The sequence below is a fragment of the Trachurus japonicus genome, chromosome 19 (genome assembly GCF_045865225.1).
Source record: "Trachurus japonicus isolate A0001 chromosome 19, Traja_1.0".
NCBI lineage: Eukaryota > Metazoa > Chordata > Actinopteri > Carangiformes > Carangidae > Trachurus > Trachurus japonicus.
The window spans coordinates 14,213,909-14,228,807 of record NC_140925.1 but is presented as its reverse complement, the minus strand read 5'-3'; the positions used below and the strand labels follow the sequence as shown (position 1 = coordinate 14,228,807).

Here is a 14,899-nt window from a genome sequence, read left to right as displayed (position 1 = left end):
CCATGGGCTGAAACAAGTTCTCTGATCGTTAGAGAGCCTTCTATGTCCTTCCACCTATATCTTCTCCAAGGCTGATTAGGTGCTGAAAAAAAACCTTTTCACAACACATATAAATATACAGTATATCCTTGTGTTATAGCATTTTACCTCAGCTTCCACTCCATTAAAATGTCCAGCACTCATGTATCAACAGTTAAAGGCACATTGCCAGAGAGATGGAGAGTGTTGCATCACTGGAGACACCTTGAACCTCAGCACCCACCCTGATCAAGTCTCCCTGATCCCTCTTCCCCCACTTGTTTCATCCCTTTCTCTAATTTGCATTGTTTTACCTCAGTTTAACAGGGCTGGACCCAAAGTATCATACCGGCTAAATGGAGAAGCTAACAGGAGAAGCTAAATGACCAAACCAGACAGTTAACAGCAGCAGGGAAATGGAAATGCAGATTTGAGAGGAAATTAGCTGCCTGATTACAGTAAAATCTGTCTATTCTATTCGTGATTCAATTGTGAATCTTGTATTTTCTTTCTCCTTTTAAGCTGCGTTTAATTATTTTTTATTTTTTTATTCCATTATTTATATATGAAATCATGGATGTTTTTTTATGATTTTGTTTTTTGAAAACCCCTTTTTGGACTATTTATTTGTAGATATTTTTTCATTAAAAAATAGTTTTAATGATACCTATTTTTTATTATCTATTTAGATATCAAACCATTAAATACTATAATAATCAAATTTGTAAAGAAATGAATATTGCCAGATTTTACACTTAGTTACGGATTAATAAATGCTTTAATAGCATTTCTCTCACGCTTGTGATCCTCCTTTAAACCTGGCTGTAGCGTGAAGCAGCTGGCCTGGGAAGCAACACAGTAACAGGAAACTACTGTAAGTTATTTGGTTAGTGAGGGAGACATGGTAATATTTGTAGCTTACAGTAGAGCAGACAAACAAATAAACCATATAACCATACATATATATGTATTTACTGTAGTTGTGTAGCCTGTGTGTATAGATTTGCCAACAAGTGAAGAAATCCACAGTTTCACAGGCCGGTCATGTCATGGTTGCTAAGCTACGGTTGGACAAGTGCTGCTTGAGGGACGGGTTCATCAAACAGTTTTTTTAAATAAGTACTTCACTTTTTGGATTCCATTATCATTATTTCATCTCAAAGTGGTAATTGAAGAGATGCTGCATGACGAGAGGCCCTGCATGAGAACTCTTGATGGTTTGAGGATGCCGTCAGGGAGGGGGGAGCATGTTAGGCAGCAGCCGACAGCTGCTCTCCAGAGGTTTCCCTCTGCCAAGCCTCTGGCACGCCGGAGAGGCGGCATCGGCACGGAGATGGCCCGGGGCTAGCTCGAAAAAAGAGATAAATAATTGGATTAATGGGGGCGAGGGTGGGGGCTGGATAAACACACTGACCCCTTGTGACTGGAGGGAGTCCCAGTGGCCCCCCGGAGCAGAGCAGGAGGCTCCAGGCCGGGGGCAGGTGGAGGGGTCCATCAGGTCCGACTGGAGGAGCTGGAGAGCAGGGATTCTGACAGCTGTCAAAACCACCTCAGATACGCCGTCTCTCACACACACACATGCTTATGAGTTCATAGTAGCTATACCCTAGGACCAGTGATGGGAATAACAGCATTTAAAGCAGATGACAGCGGCACGGCCGTTTCGGCTAATGCTGTGTTCAAGGCAGGCTTTTGAAACCGTAAGTTACAGCTTCAAGTCACAACTACGACTTGGTAGCGTTCCAGGTAACCCGTAGCTCGTGTTTTTACCGTCCTGTTGTCTGTGAAAGTTCCCTATAACGGCCACTCGTAACTTCCGACCCGTGAACTCGTACCAGATCGAACTGGTATGACTTCACAGGAAGGAAAAACACAAAGTACGAGTTTCCTTGAACGCACCATGAGTTAGCAGCCCCCGCCCTTGTCAGGCATCAATTGGTCCTCGTGCTACGTCACCACATTCACGCGCATCCCTTGGCTGCACACACAGCCCTTCATGCCGTTCTCTCCCCTCATTGGATAACACTTGTATCCCACAAGGAAAATTTTCTCCTCGGGTTACAGCAGAGCAGAGTGACGGAGAGACTCGTGTTTAGGCTGAAATACTTCATGTAAGTGATTGCTGACGGAAAATAGGACTATTTAGGACTTATATTAACAAAAACATTCCACTGATATCTGCTTTAAATAAACAGTGTTACTGACGGCACTACTTTTTTCAGTAACGAGTAATCAAGTAAATTACTGTTTTCCCCATTACAACACCATTACCGTTATTGGCGCCATTACTCAGCGTTACTTGACTCAAGAAGTACCATCAGAAACTAGGCCTAATACACCTGTTTAGAGAGGAACTAAGTCTGGTTGCTTTTTTTCTAACCCTCCGTCTGGCCACGTGCATTTGTTTACAACAAAGCCAGCTAGAAATCAATAAATGGAGCGGTGGATGATGTAACTGTCATAAACAAAAGATTATGGGTTACGGAGCGCACTTGTGTCGCGGTGCGACACCGGAAGGTTGGTTTTCAGCCGTGAGACGCCAGGTGGAAGGAAGAGAGCCTCCGTTCTCACGCCTAACAAGTCACAAGTCATGTAGTTAACTATCACAATTACTCCAGAGCTTTTAGGGTAAAAATGTAGCATAGCCACGGTTGAAATACTGCTTCGTTATTTTAAGTTATTCAACTGTTCGGAAAAAAGCCTTTTATCACTCCATCTCTCCACATGCCGCTGATGATGGTGGAGTGATACAGCACGCCACGGAGCCTGCCTGTGTGGAGGAGTAGGCTACAGTAACTGAGCAAGTTGGTTAATTGCAGATAAAGGGGGTTAGGGAGAGAAGTCTAAGTAATTTGATGTATTTGAGCTACTGTTCCTGGTAATTAATTACTTTTACCATGTAATAACTCTGTTATTAACTCTGTTACTTTTTGAGGAAAGTAACTAGTAACTATAACTAATTACTTTTTAAAAGTAACATGCCCAACACTGCCTAGGACAGCCAGTAATGGTGCTAGCATCACACACACATACATAGAGAGAATTATTCCAACCACATGATCAATATGAGTGATAGACGTGCTCTTCCTCCTCAGTAGGTGGAGTGGCAGCAGCATATAGAGGATCAGAGAAGCTTTTTTATGGGGATTTTCTCAAATTAAGCCGGTCATGCTCCTTCTGGAATAAATTAATATTCTTTTGAGGAATACTCTTTACTAAATGTTTGCAGCAGCGGCGCCGGAACGCACTCGAATTAGCGGCGAAAGTGCAGCGGTCCACCGCGGTGACTCATCAGAACACACAGTCCATTTGTCAGCAGAGGCCGCGCAGATGACGAGTCACTGAGAGCGTGCTGCTGGAGTGTGAAGAGAAAGAGAGAGAGAGAGAGTCACAGTCTGTCTAATTAGTGTCCTGACAGTGGAGACAGTTTGGATAAAAGAGGTTTTGTGCTGCATCACCAACAGCCTGTCATTTACACAACACTAAATGATATGTGAAGTAAGTAGAGAGAGGGAGTCGTTATGAAAGACGAGCTGAGTGGTGGAGGTCGCACTCTCAGAGGAGGGGTGTATTCATTAAACCAGAGAAACATACCCGGTGTTTAGCACTGAGACCTCCACAACGCTGTCTCTAGATCTGTGGAGATGAGTCTGGAGTGACTCCCTGTTTGATTCCCAACACCTTTTACTTACTCACTGTTCACTGTCTGACTGCTGACCTGTCTGTGGTGTAACATCTCCTCTGATCCTCTCAAATCTCAAAAATCTCAAATGTTCTTCTTACTTTGGCACATGATCCACTTCAGTAGGAAACCTCCTTTAAAGGATGATTGGTTGTTATATACGCCCATTCGCGGCCTCATTTTGGCTGCTGATTGGTCGACTGAGCACGCTGCTGCTCCTCCCGCCCACATCGAAGATTCTTCCCTGAGAGGAGGACAGACGAGATAACGTTCAGGAAGTTTATATATAGAGGCTTCATGTGTGGCTGAGCACTGGTCTTATGATGTAGGCTATTTACAATGTGACACGCTAAACATGATACTTCATATTACAGTAAAATATTCAAAACAGCATTTGAAAATAGGCGGGTGATCAGGCTGAACAGCATTCTTCATTCATTGCAGTGGGGCTCTCCCTCTCAGGAAGTTATTATTAGTTATTTAGGTTTATTTATAATCTATATTTACAGTAAAGGATTAGAAGGTTTGAGACAGTCTTAATATCTATATTTTGAAAATCCACAATCAAGATTTTGTTTTAGATAGATAGATAGATAGATAGATAGATAGATAGATAGATAGATAGATAGATAGATAGATAGATAGATAGATAGATAGATAGATAGATAGATAGATAGATAGATAGATAGATTTTCATTGGGTCAGATTACTTATTACATAATTACATAGCCTGGGTTCTCCACCTGAGAAAAACAAGAGCCAGCATCAGTCCAAGATGCTGCAGCTGCAGCCACATGAGGTGTTATGGGCCAGGGAGTGGCTGGGGAGAAACAACTTTCAAATTCAAACATTCACATCAACAGATGACATCACTGTCCAAATGAATGCTTCACATGGGCTAAGTAAAAACTGTGGCAGTTATGATATAACTAACAGAAGACAGCAGAGTGGGGGAGGAATAGTAATGAGCAGAGAAACATCTGACAGAAAGACACAAATCACAGCTTCCATCCAGGAAGAAAATAACAGGGATAACCAAGTTACATGCATATTCTGATATTTTTCTGCACTGCCGGGCCAGCAATGTTTTTATTTTGCCAGTAAAAACCATTCATCCAGTACAGTTGCAAGTTTACATTTAGTTTTTGCTCTAGTATATTATATATGTTGCTGTTTAGAGGCTTGAAGTAGTTGGCAATTACCATAGGCCTCTATATTCTTAAAAATATTTACTCTGTTCTTATCAAGCATGCTTCTGTTCCAAGAAAGAGTTGATGTTACTTATTTTGCATTCCAAAGATGATTTACTCTTTGTGTAGGCATTACTCTTAAATGTTGGTGTTTTGTCTCTCTTATGGAGCAAAATGTTCCACATAATTGTTCACATAATGGCAACAAATGCAAAATCTATTCTGCCAAAATAATATTTTGTTATTAAATGTAACTGACCTAGATATGCAGTAGAGTAGACCATGTTGTTAAAATATTCTCATTATAGTAATAGTCGTTTGTAATGATATTTGGGGTTGGAGAGGCTGCCAGGCCGACGTGCTGTAAAACTATGCACAACTGATCATGTGATCACATGATTTCAGTGATGAAGACCAAATCCAGATTGATATTCTTTGTCATATGATCACACAGACCTACAGTACTCCACCTCACACCTAATGTCAGTGAGGATCAGCTCTCAGTTGGATCCTATGTTAAAGTTATGTTTAACTGCACTTTTCAGTGATGTCACCGAATGATATGAAGTAACAAGTCCTTAAATACTCACTCATTATAATAAACAGTAAATACAGGGAGTAGATGATGCGTTCAGGTAATCACAACATGTTTCACAAGATAAATATGCAGAAGAACTCCAGAGATTTGAGCTGAGCCTTGAGTTAAGATTTTTTTCTTTTTTTTTTTTGTTGAACTGCTCAACAATACTATTGAGTCAACTGGTCGCCATTCATACAGATGTTACTGGTTCAAAATTGCGGACTTCACGCGTGGTTCACGCGAGACGCCACAAGACTCAGGCATTTTTTTTCTTTGGCGAGACAAGAGGTTTTAATGAAAAGCCTCAATGTGCGAAAACAACCACCAGGTGGCATCTGTGAGAACGGAGGACGACAGGCGGATGACTCAGTGATCTGTGCAGTAATCCACAGCTTAAACTCTAGGCTATTAAACTAGAACTAACTACTGTATACCCTGCCTAAATCACAGAAACTATTGTAATATGATAAAGCCTGTCTTGCTTTATGACTTGATGATTATGTATCACAAATTATGAAGGATCATCTGCGCAAGGCAAAGATGATAGCATCAACAAAACACGGCGTAACACACGCGGCTGTATGGGACAGGCTTTTATTTAATTCAGAACAAACCGCTTAGCAAAAATGGAAAATATAGTCTATAATAATTAATTGATCTGTTGTTTGGCCACTGTTTGAAAATAACCCAAATTATGAGCAAATGATCTGATCCAGAGCAGCAGTCATAATCAGACTTCTTCTAAATAAACCTAAACATTAAATAACTGAGTCAGGTCGGACCATGGGGTTGTTTTTTTCTCTTCTTCTTCACAGGAGAAAATGAGGTGCGCTGTGCTCACGGACGCGTTGATGTTTTGTGATTTATCTGCTGCCTTGACTCTGCCCTTTATACATGTGCGTTCAGATTAACAATAAGACAAGCCATGGTTGAGTTTATTGAGTTAATAATCAGCATCTTAGTACCTCTGATCCGGAGGATAGTGTTATGAAAATCGCTACAGTTGAACTGGTCTGGTTTTTAGCTGCTCAATCTCATTGTTTCAAAGAAAAGGGATTGATTTTTATAACGAAATGAAACGAAAACAATATTATATTGATACATTGTTGTAAAAAAAATCCAAAAGAAACGAAAATGAACTAAAGAAAATAACTTTCACACACACATTAAAACAGTGCGATTGGTTGAAAGCTGATAATTAGCCATGTGCTTATAAGCTGATTGGCCGAAACCAAGAACAAAGCCGCGTGAATGGCCAATCGCCATGTGTTAACGGACACACATCGACTCCTGATCTTTCCTCGTCGCAAGCCTTGATGTCTCCGCTGGTTCTATCTTCAACCTCGGACAGCATTAACATCTCTCACCAACACCCCGATGTAAGCTTGAGGCAGAGGGAGGAGGGGGAGGGGGGCTGTCGGGGTGGAGGTGCTGAAATGGAGAGCTGTCCCCCACAAGGTGAGAGATGTTAATGCTGTCCGAGGTTGAAGATAGAACCAGCGGAGACATCAAGGCTTGCGACGAGGAAAGATCAGGAGTCGATGTGTGTCCGTTAACACATGGCGATTGGCCATTCACGCGGCTTTGTTCTTGGTTTCGGCCAATCAGCTTAGCACATGGCTAATTATCAGCTTTCAACCAATCGCACTGTTTTAATGTGTGTGTGTGTGTGTGTGAAAGTTATTTTCTTTAGTTCATTTTCGTTTCTTTTGGATTTTTTTTACAACAATGTATCAATATAATATTGTTTTCGTTTCATTTCGTTATAAAAATCAATCCCTTTTCTTTGAAACAATGAGATTGAGCAGCTAAAAACCAGACCAGTTCAACTGTAGCGATTTTCATAACACTATCGCTCCGGATCAGAGGTACTAAGATGCTGATTATTAACTCAATAAATTCAACCATGGCTTGTCTTATTGTTAATCTGAACGCACATGTATAAAGGGCAGAGTCAAGGCAGCAGATAAATCACAAAACATCAACGCGTCCGTGAGCACAGCGCACCTCATTTTCTCCTGTGAAGAAGAAGAGAAAAAAAAAACCCCATGGTCCGACCTGACTCAGTTATTTAATGTTTAGGTTTATTTAGAAGAAGTCTGATTATGACTGCTGCTCTGGATCAGATTATTTGCTCATAATTCGGGTTATTTTCAAACAGTGGCCAAACAACAGATCTGTTCTTGTTCTGAATTAAATAAAAGCCTGTCCCATACAGCTGCGTGTGTTACGCCGTGTTTTGTTGATGTTATCATCTTTGCCTTGCGCAGATGATCCTTCATAATTAAAAATAAAAAGTCCAGGCCGGCTGCATGGCTGACGGTGTCACCACTCTCATTATCACTGGCTGTTTGTGTTGTCTGTCAAAAAATGGATGAATGAAAATCGACTTTGTATCGGCCGCGTCTTCTATCGAGGGAAAGTTATTTATCCTATGTTTTATCGCCCAGCCCCAAAGTGACACAGACCCGTTCATTCACAAGAAATCATCCAGCTGCACTCTCAAACAAGGTGCGGAGTGAGAAATCTGCGGCACTACTGCACAGTACTGTAGTTGGCTCATTTTAAAAACACATTTTGGAGATGACGAGACAGATGACCAAAAAAGAGAGTGAGACGTGGGCTATAGTCTACTGTAGCTGCCGTCGTTATATTTTGTCATTGAAAAACTAGGCTACTATATTATTTACTGTCTGCAGCTAGTTCTCCTTTCATCCTCTTGTATTCTGTATCATGAACAGCGCCACTCCTAATCGCGGCTACATTGTGTGACGTGTCATCATTGTCCCCAAAACGTCTGAGCAGTACGGTGCTGCCACCTAGAGGAAAACAGTTGTGGTGAAAAGACACGCGTTCACGCGATCCTGCATTGCAGGAAAAACCCCGCAATTTTGAACCAGTAACATCTGTACACACACACCAACAGATCCACAGCACATCATCAAGGTCAAGTTGCAACACTGGCTTATTAGCACCCTGTAAAACTGCTGTGGCAAATGTTGAGGGAGACTTTAGCCTCCCTGCTGCACACCCAGCAGACACACACAGCAGCATTAGCATTCATGTGGAGCTTTGACTATGTCTAATAATCTTTCTCCTTTTAGCTCCGCTCTCATCTCCACCTACTCGTGGGGGAAATATCTGGGTCATTAGCTGCAAAATGTTCAACTATGTTCACTAGTTGCTAACTTTGTCTGTCTGCCTGTTGAGCAGAGCGGGTGTGCAGGCTGAGGTGGAAATTATTCTTCTTTAGTCATAATCATTTAATCCATTAAAGCTCCTTATTTCACGTCTTATTTCACATTTTTCTGTGTTTTGTTTGAAGTGTTGAAGGTATGGGGTTTTAAAAGGATATTTCAACATTTTTGCAAACTCGCCTATCACCCTAATCACTATAGTCTTAGAAGTAGGTTCATTACTTTTAATTGTGGGTGCAAGCTGTTTTTAGATTGGCGGGGCAGAGATGCAAGCTGCTCAGCTAACGCAACGGAGGCTCGTGGTATTCCCACTTTTCCCTCATCAAACTCATCAAATACACAATCCAACAACTCTTAAATGCTCTGGTGGACAAGTTGTGACCTGCACATTCACCACGCTATGAAATAATTACGTATAGTTATGTAACATTACGACACATGAAGCAAATGCTCAGACCTACTTGTGCGTTTGAAGTCACTCCGCCCAGCAGCCGTGTCTGGAATGTAGTTCTGGCTATGCAGAACTCGGTCTCGTAACGTTCCATTATTATTTGGTGAATGTGCAGGTCACAACTTGTCCACCAGAGTGTTTTGGAGTTGTTGGATTGTGTATTTGATGAGTTTGATGAGGGAAAGCTGGAAATACCGCGCACCGTGCAGAGCTCACGTCTCTGCCCTGCTGATCCAAAAACAGCTTGCACTGTTAATTAAAGGTAACAAACCTACTGTTATGACTAGGGATTATGGTAATAGGCCAATTTGCCAAAATGTTGAAGTATCCGTTTAAGAACCAGAAACCATCTCTGTGAAGTTTTACGTCTTCTCTCTTAGGTCAGGGAGCCAATCAGAGGAGAGGGGGCTAATCTGATAATACATCCACTGCTGTTTTCCTGTGACTTTCACCTGGACACTGCAGGTTACACATGTTTCTGTCCTCTGCAGATGATGCCTATCTACTGGTCGGCCTGAACATAGAAGAGATTTACCCCGAGACGAATAGTTTCATCACGTACGATGGTTCCATGACCATCCCTCCGTGCTTCGAGACGGCCACGTGGATCCTGATGAACAAGCCCGTGTACCTCACACGCATGCAGGTGAGTTTCCCCGCACCAAACTCCCAGAATTTGCTGAGGATCGTGGGTGTCAGCTGAGGATTTTTATCTGCCTTGGAGTTTAACTAGCGTTTCTAGCCTGTGAAACATGTCAAGCCCGGCACTGAAACTTTCTCAGCTCCCCACTGTCTAATCCTCCGTACTGTCTGTCTGCAAAATAATACAGTGGATCAAAATGCCTGGCTCACATTTCCATGATGGTTTTGCCAGTTTTTTTTTTCTCAATAGCTTCTTTTCTCCTTCCATCTCTGTCCTCATCTCAGATGCACTCCCTGCGCCTGCTGAGCCAGAACCAGCCATCTCAGATCTTCCTTAGCATGAGCGACAACGTTCGCCCGGTGCAGCCGCTGAACAACCGCTGCATCCGCACCAACATCAACTTCAGCATGCAGGGGAAGGACTGCCCCAACAACAGGGCCCAGAAGCTCCAGTACCGAGGTACAGACACCACATCCTAACACATGCTGCTGCCATGTCATCACACTGTCTGCACCTCTGGCATTTACCATGAGCAAAACATGACGAGGTAATAACAAGAGAGTGTTTCCTCCTCTGTAGCTTGTTACTACTGACTATATGTGTGAAGAGGGAACAAACAACATAGACAATCTTTTTTTATATTTATTATTATTCAACTCTGGCTCCATGGAGCCCTGTAAAAGAGATAACCAAAGGTTATCTGATGAGTTAAAATTATATCTATACTGTCAGTGAATATTAGAGTTAATATTCAGTTCATAGAATAAGATATGAAAAACATTTTGTTTTCCAATTTTAATTTGCAATGAGCTTGGAAACTATTTGGTGGCCATGAGACATCAGTGCACTTCAATTTATAAAAAACTCTTGCAAATAGAAAAACAAACAAATTAAGAAAACATTTTCATCAGCACATAAGCTGTAGTTTATCATTTATTATTATTCAGCCCTATTTTCTTTTACAGGCTTTTGTCCTTTTCAGGCTTAGTTAATTAAACGGTTAACACATTTTGAAAAAAGAAATAAAAAGTCAAATGTTGCTCTTATTATTCTGTAGTCAGTGGGTAAAAAGGGAAGCTTATAATAGTTTTGTAGCAGCTTGCCGCTAACTTTTAAACCACAACATGCAAACACATTTTAGCTCACAGGCTAACAAAGGATTACAGAGTTGGAAAAAACTACAGAGCTTAATAATGACATAGTTAAAGATAAACCATTTAAAAATAAATGAATAAATAATAAGAATAAAGTTTAATTTAAGTTGTGTAGAGGTAAATTGAAAAGACACAGAGGGATAAAGAGAAAGTGAAACCTTAATATTTCATTTTAGACTTTATGAATTATTTATCCAGATTCAGTTATTTTTTCTTTAAAGGTAAAGTCTGGAGTATTGTTCGTTGCAGTTTGTAAACAAAACATTCAAACTGGGCCCCTCCTCTCGGGCTCAACTGTGTAGACTAGCCTTCTGCCCCTGACAGCAGCCGTTGTCAGGACCGTAAAGGAAAGGAAATACAGTCTCTGAGTGAAGTGCTGGAGCCGTGGGCTGACACCCGGCCGTCACCAACACCGGGAGCCTCAAGTGTTATGTTGTAATGAGCAGGAGGGCCGTTGTGGTGAGCTGGGCAGAGGGTGTTAGCGGTGGATGTTAAGACACAGCCACCACCACACAGGACTAGAAGCCCATAGATGATTAAGACAGATTTCATTTGTATAAGTCTAGCATTTATTTTTGGGTAAAAACCTCCAGACTCTACCTTTAACTGCATTTTGGCACCGCCAGGACTCCATAGTGTTTTTTTTTTGTTTTTTTTAGCAATGTTGCTCATCCGCACATCTTCAGCTTTGACTTTTTTATATTTGATAATAGGAGAGTTTCGCCTGTATTCTCTGTAGAGCTGTTGATTTATGAAAGTCAGATGTTTGGCAGTACCCTGCAGCCACTCAAACCAGTAACTGACAACTTCTAGCTTTTGGTCAGAAGCTGCAACAAAAGACCACTCACTACACTCTCAGCTCAGAGATAACGTTGCTCCCGAACGCCCCCCCTCGATTTTAATTTGTTTTAGAAACAACATGTCGAAAATTCCAGGGGGGATAACGGCTCGATCTGCACTCGCTGTTATAATTAATAAACTTAATATGAAATTTGAGCGGCGAGCTGGGACTGAAAAAACAGAGCGATGCATTAAAGAGGAGGAGGCAGGGGGGAGTCAGATGGCAGGACAGTGTGAACACCTGTTTGGCTTTGACTGACTGAACTGGCTGAAAAGTGCCTTGTCACAGCTCAGTGCGACCTGGGAGGTGTCGCTGCAGTCTGTTTGTCATCTCCTCCACTCTGTTTCAGACAATGTATCTGCTGCACACAATGTTGGATTTCACCCCTGAAGTGTAAATAGTTTGGAAAGCAAGAGGCAGCACAAGTTTGTGTTATTTTTGTCATGTTTTGCTCGGGGGTTTACTGTACTGTGGCCGACACACATCATGATTGTCTTCTCTTCTCTCTCTCTCTTATTCTCCCTCTTCTCTGTTCTACTCCACCTGATCCCACCTAAAAAAGAAAAGGAAGATGAAATTTTTATCCCGTGCGGGAGTTGTGGGAAGATTTGAACCCTCCTCATCCTCCTCTAACCCCTCTGATCGCCAAACAAACAAACCCCAGAGGCCAAAACATTAAAAAAAAAAAAAAAAAAAGAGCCAAAGCAGAACCGTTTATTTAATTGTTTGGCGATTTAAAGACCTTGAAGTTGAAGTGGGGAGGATGACTGGTAGGGGGGTCTCATTAAAAGGGGAAATATGTCTCTTTGGTGATTTGGGGAAGGTCAACCTTTAAAGAGCGAGCAGCGAGACACAGTCCTCCCCCCTCCTCCTCCTCCCAGGAGAGGTGATCATCGGTGTAGCTGAATGTGGAATCAGGGCGGTTCAGGAGCAGAAACACTCGTGTGTGTTTAATTTGTTTTATTCTGATCACCTGATGAGAGGAAACATGTTTATGATAGCGCCATAAATCCTTTCTTTCTCATAACTGCCAGACTCCTTTTTTTTTTATCAAATTACAGTGTTTACTCCTGCACCTCGGCACCTGCTCATTTTTTTCTCGTGTTATAATTTTCTGTCAAGGCTGCCACTCAAAACATAATGGCACAAATTCAACCCCCTCTCTCTCTCTCCCACCTCCTCCCCAATCACCCACCCATGCACATTCATCCCATTCATTCGAGAGGCCATTGGCTTTAAATTGCATGTTATCGCTATAAGATGAAATATGGTGGTTGCCGCGGGGTGGGGGTGGGGGTGGGGGGGTTGGAGGGGCGAACACGCCGGAAAACAGTTGAACTGTGGAGGAGCGCTGCATATATAAATCAGTATTCTCACTCCTGTCCTTCTCCTCTCTTCCAGTGAACGAGTGGTTGCTAAAGTAGCCTCCCTTGGATGAGCATGGAGACGAGTGTCAGAGACGGAGAGAGGGAGTGGGAGGAGGAGGAGGAGGAGGAGGAGGAGGAGGCGAGGAAGAAGAGGGGGAGGAAGGATGTGAACCCAGGCTTAAGGCTGCATCTCATCTAAGATTACTTCATGGCATTGTATAAAGACAAACTACACTGAGACATTATCCAAACAAAAGAACTTTGCGCTGCGAGCAAAGAGACTCTTTTCATACATACTGAACTCTTGAACCCTTGATCTTACACATCTAACACAAGTCCTTTCCCCCACTGCACAACTATATCTATATGGACATTTTGATACCAATACTTTTTTTGGGAGAAAACTAAAAAAAAAAAATCAAAAGACACTTGAAACAATTAAAAAAAAAGAAAAAAAAAACTACAACAGCGTGGAGGCGTTTATTTGATAGCTTCCCGACTAATAGGACAACGTCGGGACTTAAAAAAAAGCCTTTGTACATAAAGATGTTGCGATCAGTGGGAAAATCCGAGGACTAAGTCACTGCCCCCCCCCCTCCTCCCACCCCCCCGCCGGTCAAGACTGAGTGGTCTCACACGGACGTTTTCATTCCAGTCACCAACAAGGCATGCAATCAGCAACAACCAACAGAGAGGGAACACAGCCTTACCTTGTCGTTTTCGGGGGAACCGGAGTCACGTCGCGGGAGACAAAAACCGATATTTACGGGCTTTCTGACAGCCTCAGAGCAACCTACCTGTGTCTTGGCCTCGTTTGTACATATTATAATTATCAATAACTGCAGAAAAATTAATATGTTAAGAAAAGTAATGAATTAACATTCAAAAAGATATATTAAGAGGATTTTAAAAAAAGACAAGAAGATGAGAATTTTAAAAAGCTTGGCGCACTTTGAATTCTGGAGCAGTTCTCGGTTTGAACTGATGCCTTTTTTTCTGTTTTATTGTTTACAATGGTCATACACTGTGTTTGAGTAATGTTATCAGCCCAATAAATGTGTCTGGAAAGTTCACTTTGGAAAATGCTTCACTATAAGAGGATCTGACTTATTGTACCTGTACCTGTTTTGTACCGTTCCAATATTAAATGTGTTGATATGTCAATATTACCCCTTCAGAGGTATGCTCAATAACCACCGCCTTCACGGGGGAAAGTGCTTGTGATGGAGTTTCTTTTCCCTTCTCGGGGGCTTTTCTCTGCATTGTTTCCGTGATACAGCCGGAGCTTATCAGCCGAGCACAGAGAGGACGCTCTGTCGGGGGTTACCGTGACTTGTCATAGTCTTTCAAATCACATCAGCAAGTCATCAGGGGACAAAGAGGAGAGGAACCTCCTGTGCTGATGGAGGTACACGTCGAACAATATGGGCTCGGTGCACCGCCCGTGGACGCCTCGCCATGTTCTTCTCTCTGCAGGGAGAGGAAGCAAAACGTCACAGGGACCCTGTGGCTGCTTCTACCAGGTGGTTATCTGAGGTCGAGCCGGTGATACACACCCATAGATTGTGTAGAAATCCACACTGAGCCGGGAGACCGGGAAAGGTTGTGGTGTTCTTGACATTTCTATCTGTATCTATTGTATTAACAGGTGTAGCTGTTATCTGGAATATTACAATACACATGGCCTATTGTAGGTTACTACAACATGGCCTGAAATGAAATGTGACATGATATACAGTAGGTACAATGACACCTAGATAATGATGCTTTTTATTA

The 14,899-nt window shown here is 42.2% G+C and overlaps 1 protein-coding gene across 1 annotated transcript in view; it reads left to right on the top strand.

The window, feature by feature from the left end:
- Positions 1-14,196, top strand: part of ca10a (carbonic anhydrase 10 (inactive)a) — a 258,968-nt gene extending 244,772 nt beyond the window's left edge. The window contains exons 7-9 of the mRNA XM_085761575.1: positions 9,610-9,764; positions 10,046-10,220; positions 13,158-14,196. Of these exons, the coding sequence (XP_085617701.1) occupies positions 9,610-9,764; positions 10,046-10,220; positions 13,158-13,180 (353 nt within the window). The 3' untranslated portion in view covers positions 13,181-14,196. The remainder of the gene's footprint in view (positions 1-9,609; positions 9,765-10,045; positions 10,221-13,157) is intronic.
- The last annotated feature ends 703 nt before the right edge of the window (positions 14,197-14,899 follow it).